At 42.0% G+C, this 20,535-nt stretch overlaps 1 protein-coding gene across 1 annotated transcript in view; it reads left to right on the forward strand.

The window, feature by feature from the left end:
• Positions 1-20,535, forward strand: part of ANK3 (ankyrin 3, node of Ranvier (ankyrin G)) — a gene marked incomplete at both ends in the record, with an annotated part of 52,763 nt that overhangs the window by 21,165 nt on the left and 11,063 nt on the right. The window contains 9 exons of the mRNA XM_009872021.1: positions 811-965; positions 7,597-7,808; positions 9,993-10,200; positions 10,718-10,814; positions 13,007-13,235; positions 13,826-13,951; positions 14,673-14,795; positions 15,277-15,303; positions 17,019-17,100. Of these exons, the coding sequence (XP_009870323.1) occupies positions 811-965; positions 7,597-7,808; positions 9,993-10,200; positions 10,718-10,814; positions 13,007-13,235; positions 13,826-13,951; positions 14,673-14,795; positions 15,277-15,303; positions 17,019-17,100 (1,259 nt within the window). The remainder of the gene's footprint in view (positions 1-810; positions 966-7,596; positions 7,809-9,992; positions 10,201-10,717; positions 10,815-13,006; positions 13,236-13,825; positions 13,952-14,672; positions 14,796-15,276; positions 15,304-17,018; positions 17,101-20,535) is intronic.

Raw genomic sequence — 20,535 nt, forward strand, 5'->3', positions numbered from 1 at the left:
CTCTTGCAGTCCTCTGTTGAAGGTACATCGTCTGCTGACATAGGTGTATTATTAACCACCCTCTCATTCCCTTTCCTTCCTCCCAAATTGTTTGACAGTGACTAATATAAATGTGGTCATGACGTTGCTCAACGCGGAGAGATCCATTCTGAAAGGATCTAAACATTGCCCAGTGATGTTTACAGTGCAGATGTTGCAGCTGTGGGCTTGGGCGTGAGAACCAGGAAGTGAAGCTAATGAGAAGCAACTTCTTGTGTTTCACAGGAGCTGCATCAACAGAGAGCCAGGGAGAGCTTTGAAAAGTTTTGGACCTAGTTTGAGGTTTAAAACCTACATGCATGTGCAGTTCCTGCTGCAGTCAATTGCATGCATTTGGGTAGCTGGTCTGTTTCCGAATTGACTTTGCACCTTCAAATCCCTTGAGCCAAATCCAAATTTTGACTCTGCTAATGCCAGTTAAAAGTTACTGGTGCTGTGTATGCTGGAGGCAGGTTGGATCACCAACATCCTGGGGTAAATGTGTAGGGAGAACTCTACTTAGCAAAAGTTGTCACCGTTTTTTCACGTAGGCAGCTGTTTCAGAAGATTTACTTTTAAAATGAGCTATATATGAATATTTCCAAGTTGCCTATTAATTATAGTTTAAATGATAAAGGATTGTGCAGCTTTGGCTACTTGAAAACCATTTTTACCCTAACAGTGCTAACTGTTTAAAATGACTGTAGTTTTCTTAAAGACTGAATGCCCATAGGAAATGAAGGGCAGTGATGAGATATAGGAGTGAAAATAATACAATTCCTTTTTCTTTAGCCCTGTCATAGTGGAAATCCCACATTTTGGATCCATGCGAGGAAAAGAAAGAGAACTAATTGTACTTCGAAGTGAAAATGGTGAGACGTGGAAAGAGCACCAGTATGACAGCAAACATGAAGACTTAACTGAAATACTCAATGGCATGGATGAAGGTAAACAATTTCTCAAAGCTTTAGCAAGCCTTACCTTTGTGCAGGCTTGCTAACATGGGCAGACTAAAGCAACTTGAAGTAAAACAGTGCAGGAAATATCTGACTTTGGGGGATAGAGTGTGTTACATATTAAGCTAATGGAAAGAGAATTGTGCAGTGGTGGCCTGGAGACATCCTGAAATGAGCGATAAGTTTTGGTCTGAAGTCCTGCCAAGTTTAAGTGAACTGGCGCAGTTGCTTTATAGCATGAAGTTGAGAATAACATCCCAGCTGGAGGTAAGCATGTTTCTGCTGTTCAGGCAGGGCCATGTGAAGGTCATTTCAAACCAACGATGAAATGTAAATATCAGCTATATCAGACTTCCCTGCAGATGCAGACCTCAGCCGACAGACCATTCTTCTTTTTGAAACTGTGTTCTTAAAGGGTGCCTCCCACAAATACCCAGCCTGCCTTCCTGATGCCCATCTGGGAAGTCTGGCTCCCTTGTTTTGCTTCCATGTTGCCGTTTATGTGAGAGTCCCTTGAGACGAAAGGACTCAGCGGTACACAGTTCGTCAGAAGATGACCCCTATGGACACAATGTGGGCAAAGCCAGGCTGGAGCTACAGCGATTCCTTGGCACCTCTGTTTTCTTTTCCTAGCAAGTATTTTTCAATACTTGTGCTGAGAAACCATTTCTTGAGCTCTTTGCATCTGAGTGTGAGCGAAATAGCTTCTGGTTTGGACTTTGGTTTTCTATAAGGGTTTATCCCCAGGATTTTCTCTGGATAGCCTCTTGCAGAAAGTCGTAGTGTGGTGGGGTACAAGCTTCAGGAAAGCATCTGAAGCAAATGAACAGGCTGTGGATGGCGGCTGTGATAGATATCTTTGAGCAGCCTCTGCCTGTGATCTTGACCTCTCCTTGTTTGAAGAGTGCAGCCTCAGCCAAAGGAGCACATGGAAAGGAGAGTAGTGCTGTTGTGAAGGGCTCCCTGGACGTCCAACATTTAGCATTTTTTCTGATTTCCTGGTCATCTGGAAATGGGAACAGCAGAATGGACCTGTGTAGTCTTTTCACTTCAAAACACTTAAACTTCACAGGAGCTTATAAAAATACAGAGCAATAGCAAAGATCTGTTTCATATATGATAATCTATTGTAGCTTTTAATTCTGAAATAAATATAGAACCAGTCAAGCAGTAGGACAGAAACACTGTAAATATTGGGTCAGTGGGCTTGGAAAAATGCAATAAACCTCATCACAGAAAGGTACCTACAAGCAGTGGAACGCGCAAAAGGCTGAGCATGGCCCAGAGTTAGTATCGCTTGGGAAAGAATTGTTTCAGGACCAAAGGCAGTAGTTGCAGCATTTCTGAAAGAAATCTCTCAGCCACCACCCCCTCCTCTGTGCACTGGCATGAGATAGGAAGTAATAATTTGGCATTTGGGTGAAGTATCGATGCCTTGTCAGTGGTGAGGTAGTCTCAACTGATCAGCAACTTGCTTATTTGCTTCATGTGCTTTCCAAATTCAGCTTAGTTCAATTTTGGGATAGGAAATCTGGGCACGAAAACAATGTTTTAAAGTGCTCCATCTGGCATCACGTAGGAAAGAGCTCTCCAGAGGTGCCATATGGGTCAGCTCACATTTTACAGAGAGGAGAGCTCAATAAACAAAACCACTCTGAGAGAGGTGGGCATGAAGCCCTCAGAGCAGAGTTTAAAATAATAAGCTTCACAATGTGAAGCAAGAGTACAACTTTCTGATCTGTTGAGGGTTTCACGTGGCTCTTCCCTTCTGTGGAATTGCTGTGTAAAGTTAGCGGGTCCACGTGCAGCCAGTGAATCACCGAAAGTGTGGCGGACGCTGGGCTTACTCTCTTCAAGTGAAAATATTTGGCACCTTAAGAGCCAAGCTGCAGAAATGCCTTTTACCAATCTCGGCAATCATTTATGAGATAAAAAGGAGAAAGAGTACTGTAGGCACACCCAGAGCATTGTGTTTTTTGTTCAGTTCATTTTAGCTTAAACCTTCTCTAGTTAGGAAAACAAAATGAAACAAACTTGTCTTAAATGACACCTTTTTTTTGTAAAAAGTCTTCCAAGCAATGACATAAAATCACAAATTTGTAGAATTGAGTGGTTTGTTGGAGTTTTTTTTGTCATCTGAACTTTTACTGGTTTGTTAACAAAATACAGCAATTAGACTTGGCTCTGACGGATGATCTTGCATCTCAGAAACCATAACTTTGGAAGAAGTTTTGTTCCAGGTGTGAATTCTGGAGGGAGAAGCAATCTTTAATTGAAATAAAAAGCAGCCACATAGTGAGTCATTTCCAGAAGTTTAGGGTGTCTTTGCAAGAAAATTAATTTGCGCAGTCATCTCTGAATGCTGTAACATGCTGCAGGAGTGCCCATTTTCCTATTAAAAGCAGATGGTCCATTTTGTGTTAGACCTGCTGTGATTCACCAGTTCTTTGCTGTTTGTGGGGTGAAGGAGGGCAATCAGAGTTTTATTCCCAGCTCCTTAATATGTTGAATTTTTAAAGATGCTATTTGCTTCTCTGTTTTTGGGGTTTTTTTCTGTTTTGCTCTTCCGCATTAGCTAGCCGGGAGCAGAGTGAGGACATCTTTGCTCTTCTCCCTTGGTGGGAGCTGCTGAAAACCTGCATGTTCTTCCCTGGAAGCAGCACCATCTGCTGGGAAACCTGGTCTCAGACGCAAAATAATCCAGAGCAGGAGACAACATTTCAGGGTACTAAAGGCAGGATTAAATAATAGCAGAGCTTTGCTTTGATTATCATGAGAGGACAATGAACCGTGATGTAACGAGTCAGTTTTCCTTTGGTGCCATCAGATTTCTGTTTAAACAGTTTTTATTCTAAAGACGATGCTGTGCTTACACAAATGTACGGCTGGAGGAATACTGGCAACTTTGCATTTTAAGGAAGAGGAGGCATTTGGCTCTGAACACAAGGGTAGCAATTCACAGCCTTCAGCTTTATTACATTTATTTAAACTTGAATCAAGTAAAATTTATTTTAATTTTTTTTTTTAGGAAGAAGCTCTCTGTGTTGTAATTGGTAAATAGGTTATGTTTTCAGCCAGGCCTCTTGTAGGTATAACTTGTGTTTACTTTTTACATTCCTGCGCTCTTTACAGGTACCTATAGACAAATAGTGGGAAAAAATGCACACACTGGAATAGCTAATCTTTTCACAGGCATTTGCAAATTAGTGAGGGAGCCAAGAAAAGCATATATTTGTGGCTACTATATGCTTGCAGCTGCACAGATGGGACGCAGGAGTTTTTACATAACTACTTATTTGAATCTAGAGATCAAACTAGAGTGCGACCTTGTTTATCCTTGAAGTTTAAAATACCACCATAAATCACTCTGCAGTGATTTTTGCCACGTTTCCAAGAAAAGTTTTTAAAGATATTGCTGTTTAACTTAGTGTTGTGAATGGAAAGATAAGAGACTGTGCAAAAACAGACAAAAGAGCACATACAGCGTGTTGTTTTATTTGAGCAGGAGACCTGCTTGTGACACTGGGAGCATCTAGTCATGTATGTGGAATACTGAAGCTGGGAGGGTGGGTTTAGTTACCAGCATTGTTAAGACAAGTCTCTCTGCCCTCAGCTTCTCCTTGCCCTTTCTCATGTGCTCTTTCTGCCTCCGTCTGGCTCCTGTACTTTTCTCTGTGCGAGCGCTGCCTCCTGGGTGCCTGGCTTCTAGGGCAACAATGTTTTAATGGGCACATCACTCCGGGGGGGGGGAAACTGGTATCCTGTGCTTGTCTCACCTTTCAGACTGTGCACAGTGGCAAGGTCAGCTCTGCTTTAGCCCTTACTGCAGGAGGGTTGCAAAACTCAGAGAACTATTCAGTCTAAGTACGGGTGAGATTTCCTTTTTCAGTACCACCAAAAGTCTTTTAAGGCCCAGGTAAAGGAAATCGGACACCAGATCACACAGACACCTTGAAGCTCATGAAACAGCTGGGTATTCTGTGACTTCTTACTCCATGTCAAGTCATAAGATACTTGTTCTGCATTACTTTATCTGAAAGCAAAAAAGAAAAGTATTAGACTTGGGATTAATTTGATCCACAGCTACCTCTCACCTGAAAAAAATGGTGTGATTGCTTTCCTTGACCTGTGCCACCCTGTGTGAGGTCCCTCTCTGACCTTGGAGGACATCGCTGATTTTCACTTCTCCTGTCCAGGAACCTTAAAATAACCCTCCTGTGGCAGCCTGGAGTAGGTGGTGGAGAGGAATGATCCTCCTTTCATTCTGTCCCTCTCATCTCTTCCCCATCACTCCCACCTTCGGATACACGTACCTTACACTTGCATGGCAGGGGAAGACACATACACACAGAGTATTTGCAATACCTTTCTCTTGACTTACTAAAACTTAATCGCCACAGGTGTTCTTTGGGCTCTTAGCACAAATCTGGGAGACCGTGACATCGGGACACTGCCCAGTTCTGCCACTAATCTTTCTGCTTTACTTCTCTCTGCTTTGCCATCCATGTCTGTAAGATGAGGTGTATAACATGCTTCTCTGTGGTAAAAAAAAAAGAACCAACACACAATCCCCAAACAAAGAGAAAATCATTCGAAGTTTTAAATTGAAACACATTGCATAGGAGTGAAGTGTCAGCAACTGAGGAAAATAGTGATGGCGATAGCTCTTTCTCTAAGATGCATGAGGTTTGTTCGGGGAAACGTGACCTCTCGCAGGACTAGTTTTCCCTGTTTCATTAATTCTGTCATGCTAACGCTGCGTTTCTCGTGGCAGTCAGAGGGGTGGTTTGATTGCTCATCATCTTTTTTTTCTGTTGGAGGGCAACTTCGTACAGAAGCTTACATATGTATTATTCAAACATAACCTCCCTATGCATAGTCCAGCTCCTCTCCATGCCTGATTGCTGTTCTGCTACTCTAATCTTCACATCTTCCTCCTCTAAAGCAGAGCACCTGCCAGGCTCAAAGGATTTTCAAATGTTATTATATAAACCACTAATTTTCTACTTGAGGAGAGTTTTAATTATCCTTCATCTCTGTGAGCGTGAGTTTAATCTCTAGCAACAAACTGGAGAATGCATAGGATTTACCAGTCAAGATTATACCTGGCTGGGAGTTTAAGAGACTAGTTTGTCTCCTGCACAAGCCATAGCTTCTAGAGGCTGCAGGCAGAATACTTAATTCATAAGAGGGCTTCAGATATCAATCTCTAAGTCAAAGTAAATGGAAGCTAACACTGTGCTAAGAAATTATCCTCTTCTGGTAGGTACATATCATCCACAGCAACACTGTGCAATTAATCCAAATTACTGGTGAAAGTTGTAAAATGGAAAACTGACATTTTACCAAATTTATATTCTAATTCTTTTGGAGCTGTAATTGAGCCTACATGATCAGAGGAGGCAAATGTCTCAGTCACATAAAGAATTTTAAAAGTGTCTTTTGTTTTGGTACCATTTCTGGTCCTCCTGCTTTTTCTTACAGCATCTGATAGAAATGTCATCTTTCGAGGAACAAACATTCTTCTTTAGCAGTGTAGTGCCCTTTTTAAGGAGGAAACTAGGAGTAGAAACTTGTGCAGTGCTAGAATGAAACTTGACTATAATAGCTAAGGCCAAGTGCAAGAAATTATAGGAGAAATGCATGACACTTATGTAATTATCTCCATTTGTGAATAGTGTTTACATCACAGGGATTTCATTAGTGCATATATATACACGCGCACACATGCAGTTGCATAATTTATTGTATTTGTGACATATCACATAGTTTTCCTAAGTGCATATATGTCTGTATCATCTGCTTAATTAATTAGTTAATATAGGTAGATACTCCATGAACCTTTCTGAGTCCTGCTGACCCTATGGGCTGGGAATGTGACCAAAAGCATTAATTGTTGACGTCCTGTTTCTGTTCCAGTTGTTTCTGAGGATGCATTAAGGTTTTTTTAGGAACTGAGGAGCACAATGCAGTAATTTTGGGGCAGATACCTCAATGGCTGAAAGCCCGATGTGGGTACAGATCCTTGCTATGGTTTCCTTGGTAGTGCTGGCAGACAGAGCTCTGTCACATCCCCAGTTTACTGGAGAACTGGTCGGGGTTATATGGATGCCAGTCTGGGAGATAACTTTCTCAAGTGCCCTAGCTGGACAAACTCTGGATCGTGCACTTGACATGGAGTTAGGTAGTTCCTGAATTAACTGCAGTTTCCTGTGGTTTTCTGCATGATGGAGCTATGTTAGGGAGGAAGCTGGAAATAAATGTCTTTTAAAGGTGTATGCAGAAAGATCAATGCACTTGTGCGCTTCAAGATATAGATCAGAGAGGAAAGAAGCTTGACCGTCTCCTTCAGGCCTTCTTGGACTTCCGTGCTGTGTGACAAACCTGCTGTCCTATGGCAGCTCCTGCTGCAGAGACTGTCACACCCTAGTGCTTATGTGTCCTGGCAGATCTCTGCCCAGTGCTGTTGGCCCTCTTTGTCCAGATTTATGCAAAAGATCACAGGGCAAACCAAAGCTTGATAGTTAATCACACTAAACTTTTTTTTCCTCTTGTAAATAAAGAAAACCAAAACAACCTGGGCAGGTATTGCCTGAATGTTTTAACTGTGTTCTCCCACCAGAGCTGGACAGCACTGAGGAACTAGAGAAGAAGCGTATCTGCAGGATTGTCACAAAGGATTTCCCTCAGTACTTTGCAGTAGTTTCGCGAATCAAGCAGGAGAGTAACCAAATCGGCCCGGAGGGCGGGGTGCTGAGCAGCACGACGGTACCACGCGTCCAGGCATCCTTCCCTGAGGGTGCTCTAACCAAAAGAATTCGTGTGGGGCTCCAGGTAAAGTTTCTCTTGTGTTTCTATCTGCAGTTTTCTGCAAGTTGTTCTTAAGCATGAGGCTCACAGCTAGAGAGCCCGCTGCTCCTTGGTGGTGGGTTGCAAGGAGGGCAATATTCACGCCTGAGATCTGGACTGGCATGTGTCTGCCTGGGCACGCTCTCTGCCTCTTGGTGTCGCCCTGGTACAGGTGATATGTAGTCCTTCTCCCTGTGGAAAAAGCCCAGGTCCCCTTTTATCATCACCTTGAGTATTGCTTAGCATCTGAAGAATCATAGAATCATAGAATACCAGGCCAGAGCAGGATCCCCTAGGGCAGGTCACACAGGAACACGTCCGGGCGGGGCTTGAAAGTGTCCAGAGGGGGAGACTCCACAACCTCTCTGGGCAGCCTGTGCCAGGGCTCTGTCACCCTCACAGTAGACAAGTTTCTCCTACGTTCTTCCTATGTTCTAACTTAAACCCATTATTTCTTTTTCTGTTACTGGGCACCACTGAGAAGAGATTGTCCCCATCCCCTTGACACCCACTCCTCAGATACTTATATATGTTAATAAGGTCCCCTCTCAGCCATCTCCTTTCAAGGCTAAACAGCTCCAGTTCTCTCAGTCTGTCTTCATAGGAGAGATGTTCAAGTCCCTTAATCATCCTTTGGACTCCATTGGACTCTCTCCAGTTGGTCCATGTCTCTCTTGAATTGGGCAGCCCAAAACTGGACACAATATTCCAGAATGGAGAGGGAAGCAAAGGCTTGGAGCCACCATGGCCTCCATGATCGCATACGCTGTTTCCCTGTTGACCACAACAGTTGGCAGCTCTGAGCTGCACGGCTGCTGTGCATTCCCAGTCTCCTGAGGCAAACAGCAGCTTGTGGTAGGTGTTGCTGGGCTGCCCTTTGCCATCAGAATGTGTTTGGTAAGGATTTCATGCAGCTGTTTACCAGCTGTTACTGGGTCAAAGACCTCCTATAGCTTAGGACATTCACCATCGGTGTTTCTAGCGATGGGTGGAATCTGGGAAGGGCAAATAGTATAAACTCTCTTTAAACAAGCTGCACAGAAAGTGGAGAAATATTCCGTAGGAGGTATCTTCTTCTTTGAGTTCTGTTAATTATCACTTAAAATTATTTAATAACCTGACAAGTCTGATGGGTTCATGAAACAGGGATGCTGGTTTGGATTTCAGTGCTTGGATTCACACTGGAACCTTTCTGTTAATGATGTTTCACATCTAAAGATGATTAATCTTGAGAAAATGGAAGCTCTGCTGAAACGATTATACAGCTGCCTTTCCAGAGCTGTCTAGTGTGAGGGAAGCACGATGTCTCTGTATGCATCGATGTGACTGCTGAGATTGGAATGTAGCTACATATTCTGTGCATACCAATACATTGTGCTGTTCAAACAATGCAGCAAGTCACAGGTCAGCCTGATTGAAACAGGCTTGTCCAACAGATGCAAAAGCCCGTTTCCCATAAGATGTTTGTCACTTGAGTTCAGGTCTTACACGATAAAACCCACAAAAATTCTGTAGCATCTCTTACCATATTGGCAATTTTTTCTTTCTCCTCATATAGTTAGTAAACCTTTCAAGGCACAAAAATGAGGTAGAAATTCTGAAATTTGGTTATAGCTTAATGCGTTCTGTATGAATTTGAGCCAAACAGGTCTTTATTTCCTAATAACCAATAGTGAAATAGCATGGCAAGCAGAGTACAGAGATAAGTCAGAGTACATGCTGTTCCTCAGGAGCATGGATTCGTGTTTGACAGAGAAGTTATAATTGCTCAACTTCTCCAAGAAAATGTATAGTCCTCACTTCTCAAGTGCAAAATAAGCCTCTTCTTGCATTTTGAAATTGTATTTAATATTATAGATCACAGTAAATTAAAAACAAACCCAAACATGCTCTGAAAAACGCTCAGCAAATACTGCAGGCAACCTGAGATTTATAGTTTTGCTGTACAAGCTAGGTATTTGGAAGTCGTAAGTGGCTTGTTGAGAAAAATACCGAGCCTGAATTGTACTAATGATCACCCTCAAGAGTTGCTGCCTGGGGTCAAAAAAGAAACAAAATTCTACAGGAAAAAAAAAATAAAAAGAAAATTGAATTATCTTTTGGAAAACAGTTCTGTATGCCCATAGCCAATTTGTAGCTCTAGTTTAAATACTTTCCCTGTGTTGACAGGCTCAACCAGTTCCAGAGGAGATTGTCAAAAAAGTCCTTGGAAACAAAGCAACTTTCAGTCCCATTGTCACTGTGGAGCCAAGAAGAAGAAAATTTCATAAGCCAATAACCATGACAATTCCTGTTCCGCCTCCATCAGGAGAAGGTGTAACCAATGGGTACAAAGGAGACACGACCCCCAGCCTTCGACTTCTATGTAGCATTACAGGTTAGAGGAAATCATCCTCTCTGCAAAGGTTTCTGTGACAGCAGTGCCTCTGTGCTCACTCCTGTAACTACAACTCGTGCTTTCCCGTGAGGGAACATTGGTGTGCTCGGTCCGGTCGGGTTCAGATCGGTTCTCCTGAGCAAAGCCAGCTGAGGTCATTTGAAAGGCTCACACTGACTCTCTGGGCTTTGAATCTGGTCTCATGTCATTGTAAAAGAACTCTGCCAATAGACAGTAAATGTTATTTTAGATTTAAAAGTAGTTTGCAGAAATAATTCTGTCCTAGCTGATGTCAAGGAGGGGCTTGCTATTGACTTGTAGGTGTGTCCTCTGTGTACCTCAGCATCATTTTCTGGTGTGTAACTTATGATGTAATATATTAACAGCTCAGCTGTTGGAGATTATTGTCTAGGTCATCTTTTTATGTGTGAAGCAAAATAAGGTAGATATGTTTTTATGTAGTCTGTACGTGCTTGGTGTGTTTGAAAGAAAATCTGTGTGGTTTCTGTTTCGCTAGGAGGTACTTCCCCTGCGCAGTGGGAGGATATCACGGGCACCACCCCGCTGACATTTGCAAATGACTGTGTCTCATTCACAACCAATGTTTCGGCCAGGTATGGTAACAGAGTTTCCCAAATACACCTAGGGGAGTAGTTTCTCTTGATTAACAAAGTGCTTAGTTGTGGGGTTGTTTTTTGGCTTTGAAGCAGTAATGGACCAAATGCTCCTTTGTCACTATGTATCAGCATCCCAAATATCCAAGGTTGCAGATGAAGCTTTGTCCTGGCCTCTTCTGCTGTGGTCTCCTGGAAATCACACATGCTGCTTCTCTAAAGGCTGTGGTACCATACAGGGAGTTGTTTTGCTGCAAACAGCAACAGAAACGGAAAGTTTAAAATGTTTATCCAATTAAAAAAATGGGAGAATTCATGAAAACATACTTGCAGTGGTCTGACCCTGGCTGGAGGGTAGGTTCCCACCACAGCCACCCTATCACTCCCCCTTCTCAACTAAACAGGGGAGAGAAAATACATAAAAAAGGGCTCAAGGGTCGAGATAAGGGCAGGGAGATCACTCAAAAATTACCACCATGGGCAGAACAGACTTGACTTGGGGAAATTAAAAGGATTTATTATCAGTCGAATTAGAGAAGGGCAATGAAAAATAAAATCAAATCTTAAAAATAACACCTTCCCCCCACCCATGCCATCTTCCTGGGCTTAACTTCACTCCTCGTTACGCCACCTCCTCCACCCAAATGGCACAGGGGGACAGAGAATGGGTCGGCTCATTAGATGTTGTCTCTGCCGCTTGTTCTTCCTCAGGGGTAGGACTCCTCACACACTTCCTCGGCTCCATTGTGAGGTCCTTCTCACGGGAGACAGTTCTTCACTAACTGCCCCAACTTGAGTCCTTCCCCTGGGGTGCAGTTCATCAAGAGCAGACTGTTCCAGCATGAGTCCCTCGTGGAGTCACAAGTTCTGCTAGCACACCTGCTCCAGCATGGGCTTCTCTCTCCATGGGTCCACAGGTCTTGCCAGACACCTGCTCCAGTGCAGGCTTCCCATGGGGTCACAGCCTTCTTCAGCCATCCACCTGCCCTGGCATGGTGTCCTCCATGGGCTACAGGTGGACATCTACACCCCCATCACCTCCATGGACTGCAGGGGGACAGCCTTCGTCAGCATAGTCTTCACCACAACTCAGGGCAATCACTGCTCCAGCACCTGGAGCACATCCTGCCCCTCTTCTCTGACCTTGGTGTCTCTGCTAGCATATGTGAAGACATTTCTCTCTCTCTCTCTCTGCAAGTGACATAGAAGGTTTTTTTCCCCACCTCTTAAATTTTATGTTATCACAAAGGTGTTACCACCATTGTTGATAGGCTTAGCCTTGGCCAGCAGCAGGTCCATCTTTGGAGCCGGCTGGCATTGGCTCCATCAGACCCTTCTCGCAGAAGCCACCCTCGCAGTCCCCCTGCAGCCAACACCTGGCCACACAAACCCAATACATTCATTCAAAAATTAAAGATACTTAGTTTCTGGCCAGGGGCTTTTTAGTTGAAAATGATGTAAAATTACTCAGACAAACATATCATTTGCCAAAAAATCATGATTTGAAATGAACTTGATGGATTTAGTGGTCTTAAATGCTGATGGGAGGCATTCAACAGGTTCTGTACAAATCGTGCATCCTGGTGGAGAAAATTGATGTTATGCCAGGTAAAGAGTTTGTAATTCAGTACATAACATTGACAGCTCTAAAAAGCTTAATAAAATGAGAACCAATTAGATTAAAATTTTAAATACGTATAACTTGTGTCAAAATTGTTATCAAACTCCTAATCTTAAGAAAATAACAGTATCTCTTTGGGAAATATCACTGTGGGTATATTTGACTTCAACCTATATGGGACGTTTTTTCTCTATGTATGTGTTATAAAGGAGGTTGTTTTAGCAAATCAAGTGTACAATAATGCATCAGCACGTTATATATGGTATATGATCACAAGAAATAAAATTTCCCCTCTTAGATTTCAAATGAGGCTTAAAATAAACAGTTTTATGAGATAGCGATGTGAGAGGGGACAAATAAGCATATTAACATTTTGTTGCCAGATATTCCCATTTTTGGATGGTTAAAGCTCTACTGAAAGTAGAAGGAAAATTACAGCTTTGGGAAGTCTGCAAGGACACTACACATGCAAAATGGCCAAGGATCACAGGACATGGTTTCTCTTCAAAGTCTTAATCAATGTTTGAGCATAATGAAAAGTTGATTTAATGGTTTGCTTTCTCTTGCTTAGATTTTGGCTCGCAGACTGCCATCAAGTGCTAGAAACTGTTGGACTGGCAACACAGCTTTATAGAGAATTAATATGCGTTCCTTATATGGCAAAGTTTGTGATATTTGCCAAAATGAATGACCCTGTGGAATCCAATTTGCGTTGCTTCTGCATGACTGATGACAAAGTGGACAAAACTTTGGAGCAACAAGAGAACTTTGAAGAAGTTGCAAGAAGCAAAGACATTGAGGTATATATCTTACTCGCAGCCGCCTTCCTGCTTGTACATGGACAATGTGTTTTCTGAATGGCAACAGGTCCTGCAAAAGCCATTATAAACCCAGTTAAATACAGGTTCACAGCAAGGCTGTGTCAAAAAATTGCTTGAAAAGAGGCCAGAGGAGGACAAGGCAGGGGAAGCATGAGGACCTATCTCCAGATGGATGCCCCAGGCCAGTCTGCAGTGGGTTTTGTACATGCTGCTGTCAAGTAGCCCTTGTTGGGCTTTGCGGATGGCTGACCTGGAATGCCTTCCCATTGGCCCTGCAGACACACAGTCATGAGTAGGGCTGGTTTGTGGTGAACACACTGCTTCTTGAAGGGAATCTGTGCATTCTTGCTCCAGAAAAGTCACTCATGTAGCTCACAGTTTCCCAAATTGCCTGCATTCATAATACTTTGCCATAACGTGCTGTGATTTTCTAATCTTGTTGTTAAGTCTAATCTGAGTGAGGATTTGCGCTAAACTCGGGAACTGTGATGGGGAAATCATGATATACTTGTGTGCACGGATCTGCTATGAAAAGAGATTTTATTGACTTTTATTTATTGCTTTTATAGGTTCTGGAAGGAAAACCTATTTATGTTGATTGCTATGGAAATCTGGCCCCTTTGACTAAAGGAGGACAGCAGCTTGTTTTTAATTTTTATGCTTTCAAAGAAAATAGACTGCCATTCTCTATCAAGGTAAAATAAAAAAAAAACAAATAATTCTGCTGATGGTTTCCCTCCCCGCGGTGATAACCGTTTTTTGGCCCCATAGGAGCAACTTTCCCTGAAAATCTAAGTGTCATTGTTTAATATGCGAAGCTGCAGGAGAGCTGCTGGCAGAGCTGGGACCAGAATATACATGATAGGAATTCACAGCCTTTTATTAAAACCGTATATCAAGTTAGACCTCCAGAATATTACCAGTAGCTCACTGTTTCTCAGAGACTAAGCAAAGGAGATGTATTCAATAACATACTGTACAGCAGAAATGCCTCCAAAAAGCGTGCGCAGACTGTTCCCATCTTTAAATTACCATGAATGGGCGCTCACCTCCCTTAGCCTTGTCATAACTGCTGTGCAAAAGAAGTAGTGAGCACAAGTGCAAAACGTGACAGCAAAAACGCAAGCCAGCAGAAAATGTCTCTCAGTAATATTCCAGTAATAAACTGCCTTGTTGGGTTCACTCAACATCTTGTCTTGTCTGGATTTACCATCAGAGAGCTTAAGGCTGATCTAGTTCTTCCGTGGTAACACGTTTTCTCCTTCAGAACCTCCACTGAGCTCCAGCTCAGTTAGATTGGTCTTTACCCATTAGATAGCTTCTTGTGGAAAGGAACTCTGAGAAACTCTCCAGAAACCTCCTCTAGGTGTCTGAATTGCTATGTATTACTACATGGTGCTAAAATGTCTTTTCTAGGTACGAGACACCAGCCAGGAACCTTGTGGTCGATTATCGTTTTTGAAAGAACCAAAGACTACAAAAGGACTGCCACAAACAGCTGTTTGCAACTTGAATATCACTCTGCCGGCACACAAAAAGGTATTTGTTAGGAAAAGTAAACATTTTCCTCAGGATTGGTTTGGTTTTATTTTTGCTCCTTTAGTTTTTGTCCTTTTTTTCTTTCTCCTGCTAGTCATAAAGATACCCTGTGAAATGCCAGTAATGAGAATGCTTTGGAGTATGATAAAGGCTTTTTAAATTTATGTTTTATTCCCATATGTAGAAAGCTTTTAAAGTCTCCTGTTACTGTGGTGTCAAGTTCCTATAATTTTTATGATTCCGTTTACAGCTCATGCTTCAGCCTGCAAGTCATAGGTTTATGCTTTCAGTAATGTCACGTGTTGATTTGCATTGGATGTAAGATTTTTTTCTTTTTGTGTTGACATTTTGGATTTGCTTTGCCTTATAAATCAGCTTGCATTTTGTGCTCCCAATTTGGTCCTTTTCATATCCTGATATTCTTTTCCCTGCTGTCCATTATAATATTCCTTGTCTCTGCAATGCATCTTGGGACCAAAAGGAAACAGAGTCAGATCAAGATGATGAGGTAATATAAACACTGTCTTCTGTTTTTATTTCCTTCAGGTTTAGTGAAGAAAAGTAATATGTTATAGAGAAAACAAACAACTATTTTTAACTATGGCATTGAGACGATACCTATAGAATAACCATATCCTCGACTTAGGATAGTCTGTTGCAAAGCAGTAAAAGTGCACAAGTATAGAAAAAAACGTGATTGTATATTATGAAATTTAACCAGGCATTGAATAATAGCAGTCTAAAATCTAGATAATTTTTTTCTGAAAAAGAATATAGTTATAAAATTCAGACCAAGCCCATTTTTTTGCAAAATCAAGATGAGTTTAGTGGATACGATTTTATCTCTTGAAGTAATACTACCAGTGCTTTGGTAACAGGTATTTCCAAGAAGGAAAGTAGTATTCTGAGGCCACAATGGTGCTCTATAATATTTTACCCCTGAAAATAAACTGATTTCTTCTGGAAAAGCAATATATCTGAGAGTAATTTCTAAATATTGTGTACAAATCTATTTTCAAATAAACCTCAGATATTTGCAGCTTAAAAATCCACTGCTTGCTGGAAACTGCAACCCTAGACCGTCAGGAAATTGAGTGGATTTTACTCATTAGAGGTAGTAATAAATGAGATCACATTATCAAAGAAACTGCATGGATGTATCCTGTTTACCTAGCAGCAAAGTTTTCTTCTCTTCCTGGTGGCAAATAAATAGCAGTAGCCACCTGCTGATTAAAATAATGCAGAAAACCCCAACAAGCCAAAACACTCTTTACATGTTAAAAAATAACAGCAACCACATCACTTCTCCACAGGATTTGTTCCCAGAGAGCTATTACATAGCTGTAACAATAGTTTTCTTTCTAAACAAACCGTATTTTTAGCCACATAATCAAGTGAGCTGATCTCTGAAGGACTTTTAATATTTAAGACATCACGCCAGCAGCTATGCCACTGAACACAGCAACTTACGGTGTTAGTTAACAATAGTAGTCTGCTTTCTAATCTGCATCTTTGCATTTTCTGCCTATTAAAAAAATCCCCACCCATGCCTTTTTTTGTCCTTAATGTATTCACTTTAAAGCCAGTGTACATTGTGGTATATGTGCTTTCAGGATAAATTAATTTGTGGAGAAATATTTGATCAAAGTTGTACTCTTAACGAATGTTCTGTGTCTGTAGTCTTTTGTGTTGGTCTCCTGTTTGTAGCCAAAGGTGGTTTATTTTGCAGGGAATGAGTATTGTGCTACCACGTCTAGTGGCGTGAAGCAGTTTATTAAATGGGCTAATACAGTATTGAGATAATTTAAGGCAGGATCATGAGCTACGTCTGCTACCTAAGCTCTTCTACCTCAGAAGCAGAGATGATCTGAGCAGCAATGACCCCATGGGGTCACTCTTAGGGTTGCACTCCCTTCCCTGCTTGCTCCAGAAAGTCACTCACGGCAGGTTTCTGCCACCTCCAGTAGCCATGCTCCCTGCTCCACAGTCCCCGACACTCATTACATGACAGACAGGAATGGAGACTGGCTCTGCCCATTCCCGGCCAGCTTGCCCAAACTTGGCTTCAGCATGCCTTCCTAAAGCTGAACAGCAACACCCGTTCTCCCCCGTGGGGATGCGCACCGCAAAACGCGGCCCACCGTGCTGAGGTGTGGTGATTGTTCTGTTCACGTGGGGGACAACGATACTAAAGGGACTGAACAGTGTTGTGTTTTGTTGCAGACGGAGAAAGCTGACCGGCGCCAGAACTTTGTCTCCCTTGCTTTACGTAAGCGCTACAGCTATCTGACTGAGCCTGGAATGAGTGAGTTGCTCTTACCAAAGTACTAAACCGTATAGATGTGATTTTTCATAAGAAGAGACATTTTTTCTATAAATGTTGTATTTGGTGTCACTCTGGGAAAAGAAAAAAAAAGATAAAAAAACCCCACCTGTCTAAAACAAAACTCTTGGATGGTCTGTGAACTTTTGTGTTGTGAGAGCTTGAAGAATCCTGACTGGCAAATGACATGTGTTAGTTAAGTAAAAATATAATAATTTTTTAGAATGCTGTGTAGCTCCAGAGTAGGAGGATTACAAATTGCTTTCAACAAGTCTGTTCCTCTTCACTTTGAAAGATTAGAGGGAGCTGCTGTAGGAAGGAATGTTATGCAAAGGTTCAGCAAGGCTGGAGAATGCCGTTCAGATAAGTGATTAAATGTTTAGATGCTTAGCCAAAATGGACTCTTTCACATTTTATATTTTCCCTCTTCTTTCTCCTCCCCTTCCCTTTTTCCTCTGTTCCCTGCAGATGCTTTTTATTCCCTGGCATCACACATTGCTTCCTCTTAAACTTATCTTCCCCTTGACCAGACCTGTGGCATTCCTTTCACTCCCTGTTAAATACAGTGATGTATTTGGCTTAGCTTTTCTTCCCACACCTCTCCTGTCTGAGGTTGACTGCTATTGTTCCCCATTCCCAGGCTTTTTTCTTGCCTTTTGTTTCCCTCATGACTTCTCAGTTGCTACCCTGCAACAGGCCCTTTGATATAATTCCATAAAATCCATAGACAAACTTCATTGGGTCTTGGGAATTCCCACTGGATGGCTGCTGTTTAATTGTCCTATAAGATCTGTGGCTTCTTTGGATCAGATGTGCTTCAGAATACATTACACTTCTCAGGACTGGAAGAAGACTTCAAGCGTCTGAAGAAGCTATCAGATCTGCTGAGATATCTTGATGGACTTGTTAAGGTATCGTCAAAGGCTTGATGGGAACTGAGAGAGACGGAGAAGGAAGTTGCTTGAAAGGAGTTTGATGACTCTGTGTGTTGCTTACAATTAGTATTTCGGGCCCCCTTGGGGGGAAAAAAATTAAGTAGTCTTACTTATTCACCAAAGGTTCATTAAGTCTCATTTGCAAAAAGTTAGAGAAGAATAAAACTTACTTGAGCTGTACTCAAAAAAAAAAAAAAGTTAACACAGTAGAAGTTCCTGATAATTCTTTAACTGTTCTATCTCTTTTGACAATGGTCTACTTAAGACTGTGAGCTACCCAAAAAGGGTATGCGAAAATGATTATGTTTGCCAGAAGGCATGGTAGATAGTGGTTTGGCCATCAGCAGGATCACCACCTCCTGTGGACATGTAGCACATAGTCAGCAATTGCCACTGCCACCTGCACCATGCTGGAGTGAGAGGAGGATGTGATCTTGGAGGAGCAGCTCATCCAGAGAGCACACACTACCCATCACAGAGCCAGGACTGCTGCTGTGGCTGCTTTACACTGCAGGGGGGTCTCTGCAGTGATTGGTTACGAGTGCTGAACCTCTGCCTGTTGTCAGTGAATCTGCTGGCACAGCTCCCGCAGTTTGGGTAGCAGCAGGGGTTGTTCTTTTTCGTCACACAAGCCTGTGTGTACTTGCACACCTGCAAATTTTTTGCTCTGTGGCTCTGCCGGTGTTGGTGCACAAGAGAGCCAAGGCAGATGGGATATTCCCTTCCCTCCTGTGCTCAGTGAAAGGGACCAAGAGGGCCCCTTGACTCTTCCCACAGCTGTGGGTTGAACCTGCTCGGTCCTGGCTGCTTGCTTGCAGCTGAAGAGGAGCGAGGCTGAGCGGGAGCTGCTTGTATGGGTTTGCTCAGCACTTGCAGTTAGGAGCTGCAAGCAAGGAACCATAGCTGGGTGCGCAGGAGGTAGTAACTAACATCTGTTTTCTGATAAAATCTTGGATACAGAGTGATGGAAACTGTTAAGGCCAAAAGTGTCCAGTAGCCAAAAAGGGCTGTTATATAAAACCACTCTTTAGAATATTATCCCACTCTGAACTCTTCCACAGTTGTGAGGATTTCTTTGCTATTTCAAAATAGTATAATTGCCCAGTTCCCTGCTGTTTGAGTTATGTCATAGCTGCACACACGGGCAAATTACTGAATTTTCTTTGTATCTGTTCTTCTTCTCAACTGCAATAAGGAGCACAGAAGGAGGATTTTAAACATGTGTGAATCCATGATTTAACAGGAGAAAGAGCAGTTACAAGGGGGCCTGTTGGTTTGATTGCCTCACTAGCCAGTTGTGATAGACTAGCTCATCGTAGTGCAGTAGGCTCCCTGTTTGGAAACCCAAATACAAATTGCTGAACAAGTCGTTTTGTTAGTTGTTTTCAGACTGATTTTGGAGTTTGTTTCTTGTGCTTGGGACTGTATGAGCTTTTGGTAAATGTTAGCAGCTGCTGCTAATTAATCTTCATAATGAAGTCTAGCTCATTTAATGAAGTACGCTCTGTTTTCTTCTTTTGGGGAAAAAAGAGAAGTATGTTTGTGCTTAAAAATAAGACGGCAAGGAAAATTGGATGTGTTTTGACATAGGCTGTGCCAGTCAGGTCTAGTATTCAAGCTCTCTTCAACCTAAATGTTCTCATACTGCAATATCACCAGCCATCCACATTGCCTTCTGGGCCTTCATTGGCTTCTCTAGGACCAGCACATTTCTCCTTGCAGGATATGGACCTGTGGTATACTGAATACTCGCTATTCTGTAAGAATGTGTGTGCTTTTAAGGTTAACAAATCAGTTTTTAGCCTTGGTAAGCTTCTTTCACTGTAAGTTACCATCTGTCTATAAGACAGATCAAGCGGGTTTGACAAATTACTAGTGTAAGTTCAGAGAAAGGTATGTTGAATAAGCTGTTCAGATATCTTACCTCCACTTCTAAATCCAAGTTTAAAGAAAAAAAAGCTCTCTAAGTTACTTTCAATGCCAACTCTCTGAATGTTATTGATGTACCAGAGCATATGTATGCTGTAATGGGATTCCCAGAAATACTGTCTTCTGGCATGAGTACCTCCTGTGATGCAAAATGTGGTTGATGATTTTTTTTTTAAATGCCTATGAATAAGCTGAATGTTCTGGAGGATGATAAGAGTTAACAGGTTTGTCCTTGCCAGGAAGTTTTTGCGTAATATATTGTTCTTTGACTGCTTTTCTAATGTTACCTTTTGAGAAATGTAAAGTTGAACAGGTCTGCCTTTGAGATGATACAAGAAATCTCCTCAAAAGGTACCAAGACACTACATCTTGTAGAAAAAGTGTACTCTTCTTTTAATGGCCTCTTGTGAAATGATTTTGTAAGGTTTACATATTTGTGCTTAATACAGTATACAAAATGTATTAATCTGTGTGCTTGTTTTGACATGATATATTGTGCATGAGTAAAAACTGTTTCAGTTGCTTTGCTTGCTCACTTTTATCATATATCATA

The sequence above is a fragment of the Apaloderma vittatum genome, unplaced genomic scaffold, assembly GCF_000703405.1.
Source record: "Apaloderma vittatum isolate BGI_N311 unplaced genomic scaffold, ASM70340v1 scaffold4766, whole genome shotgun sequence".
NCBI lineage: Eukaryota > Metazoa > Chordata > Aves > Trogoniformes > Trogonidae > Apaloderma > Apaloderma vittatum.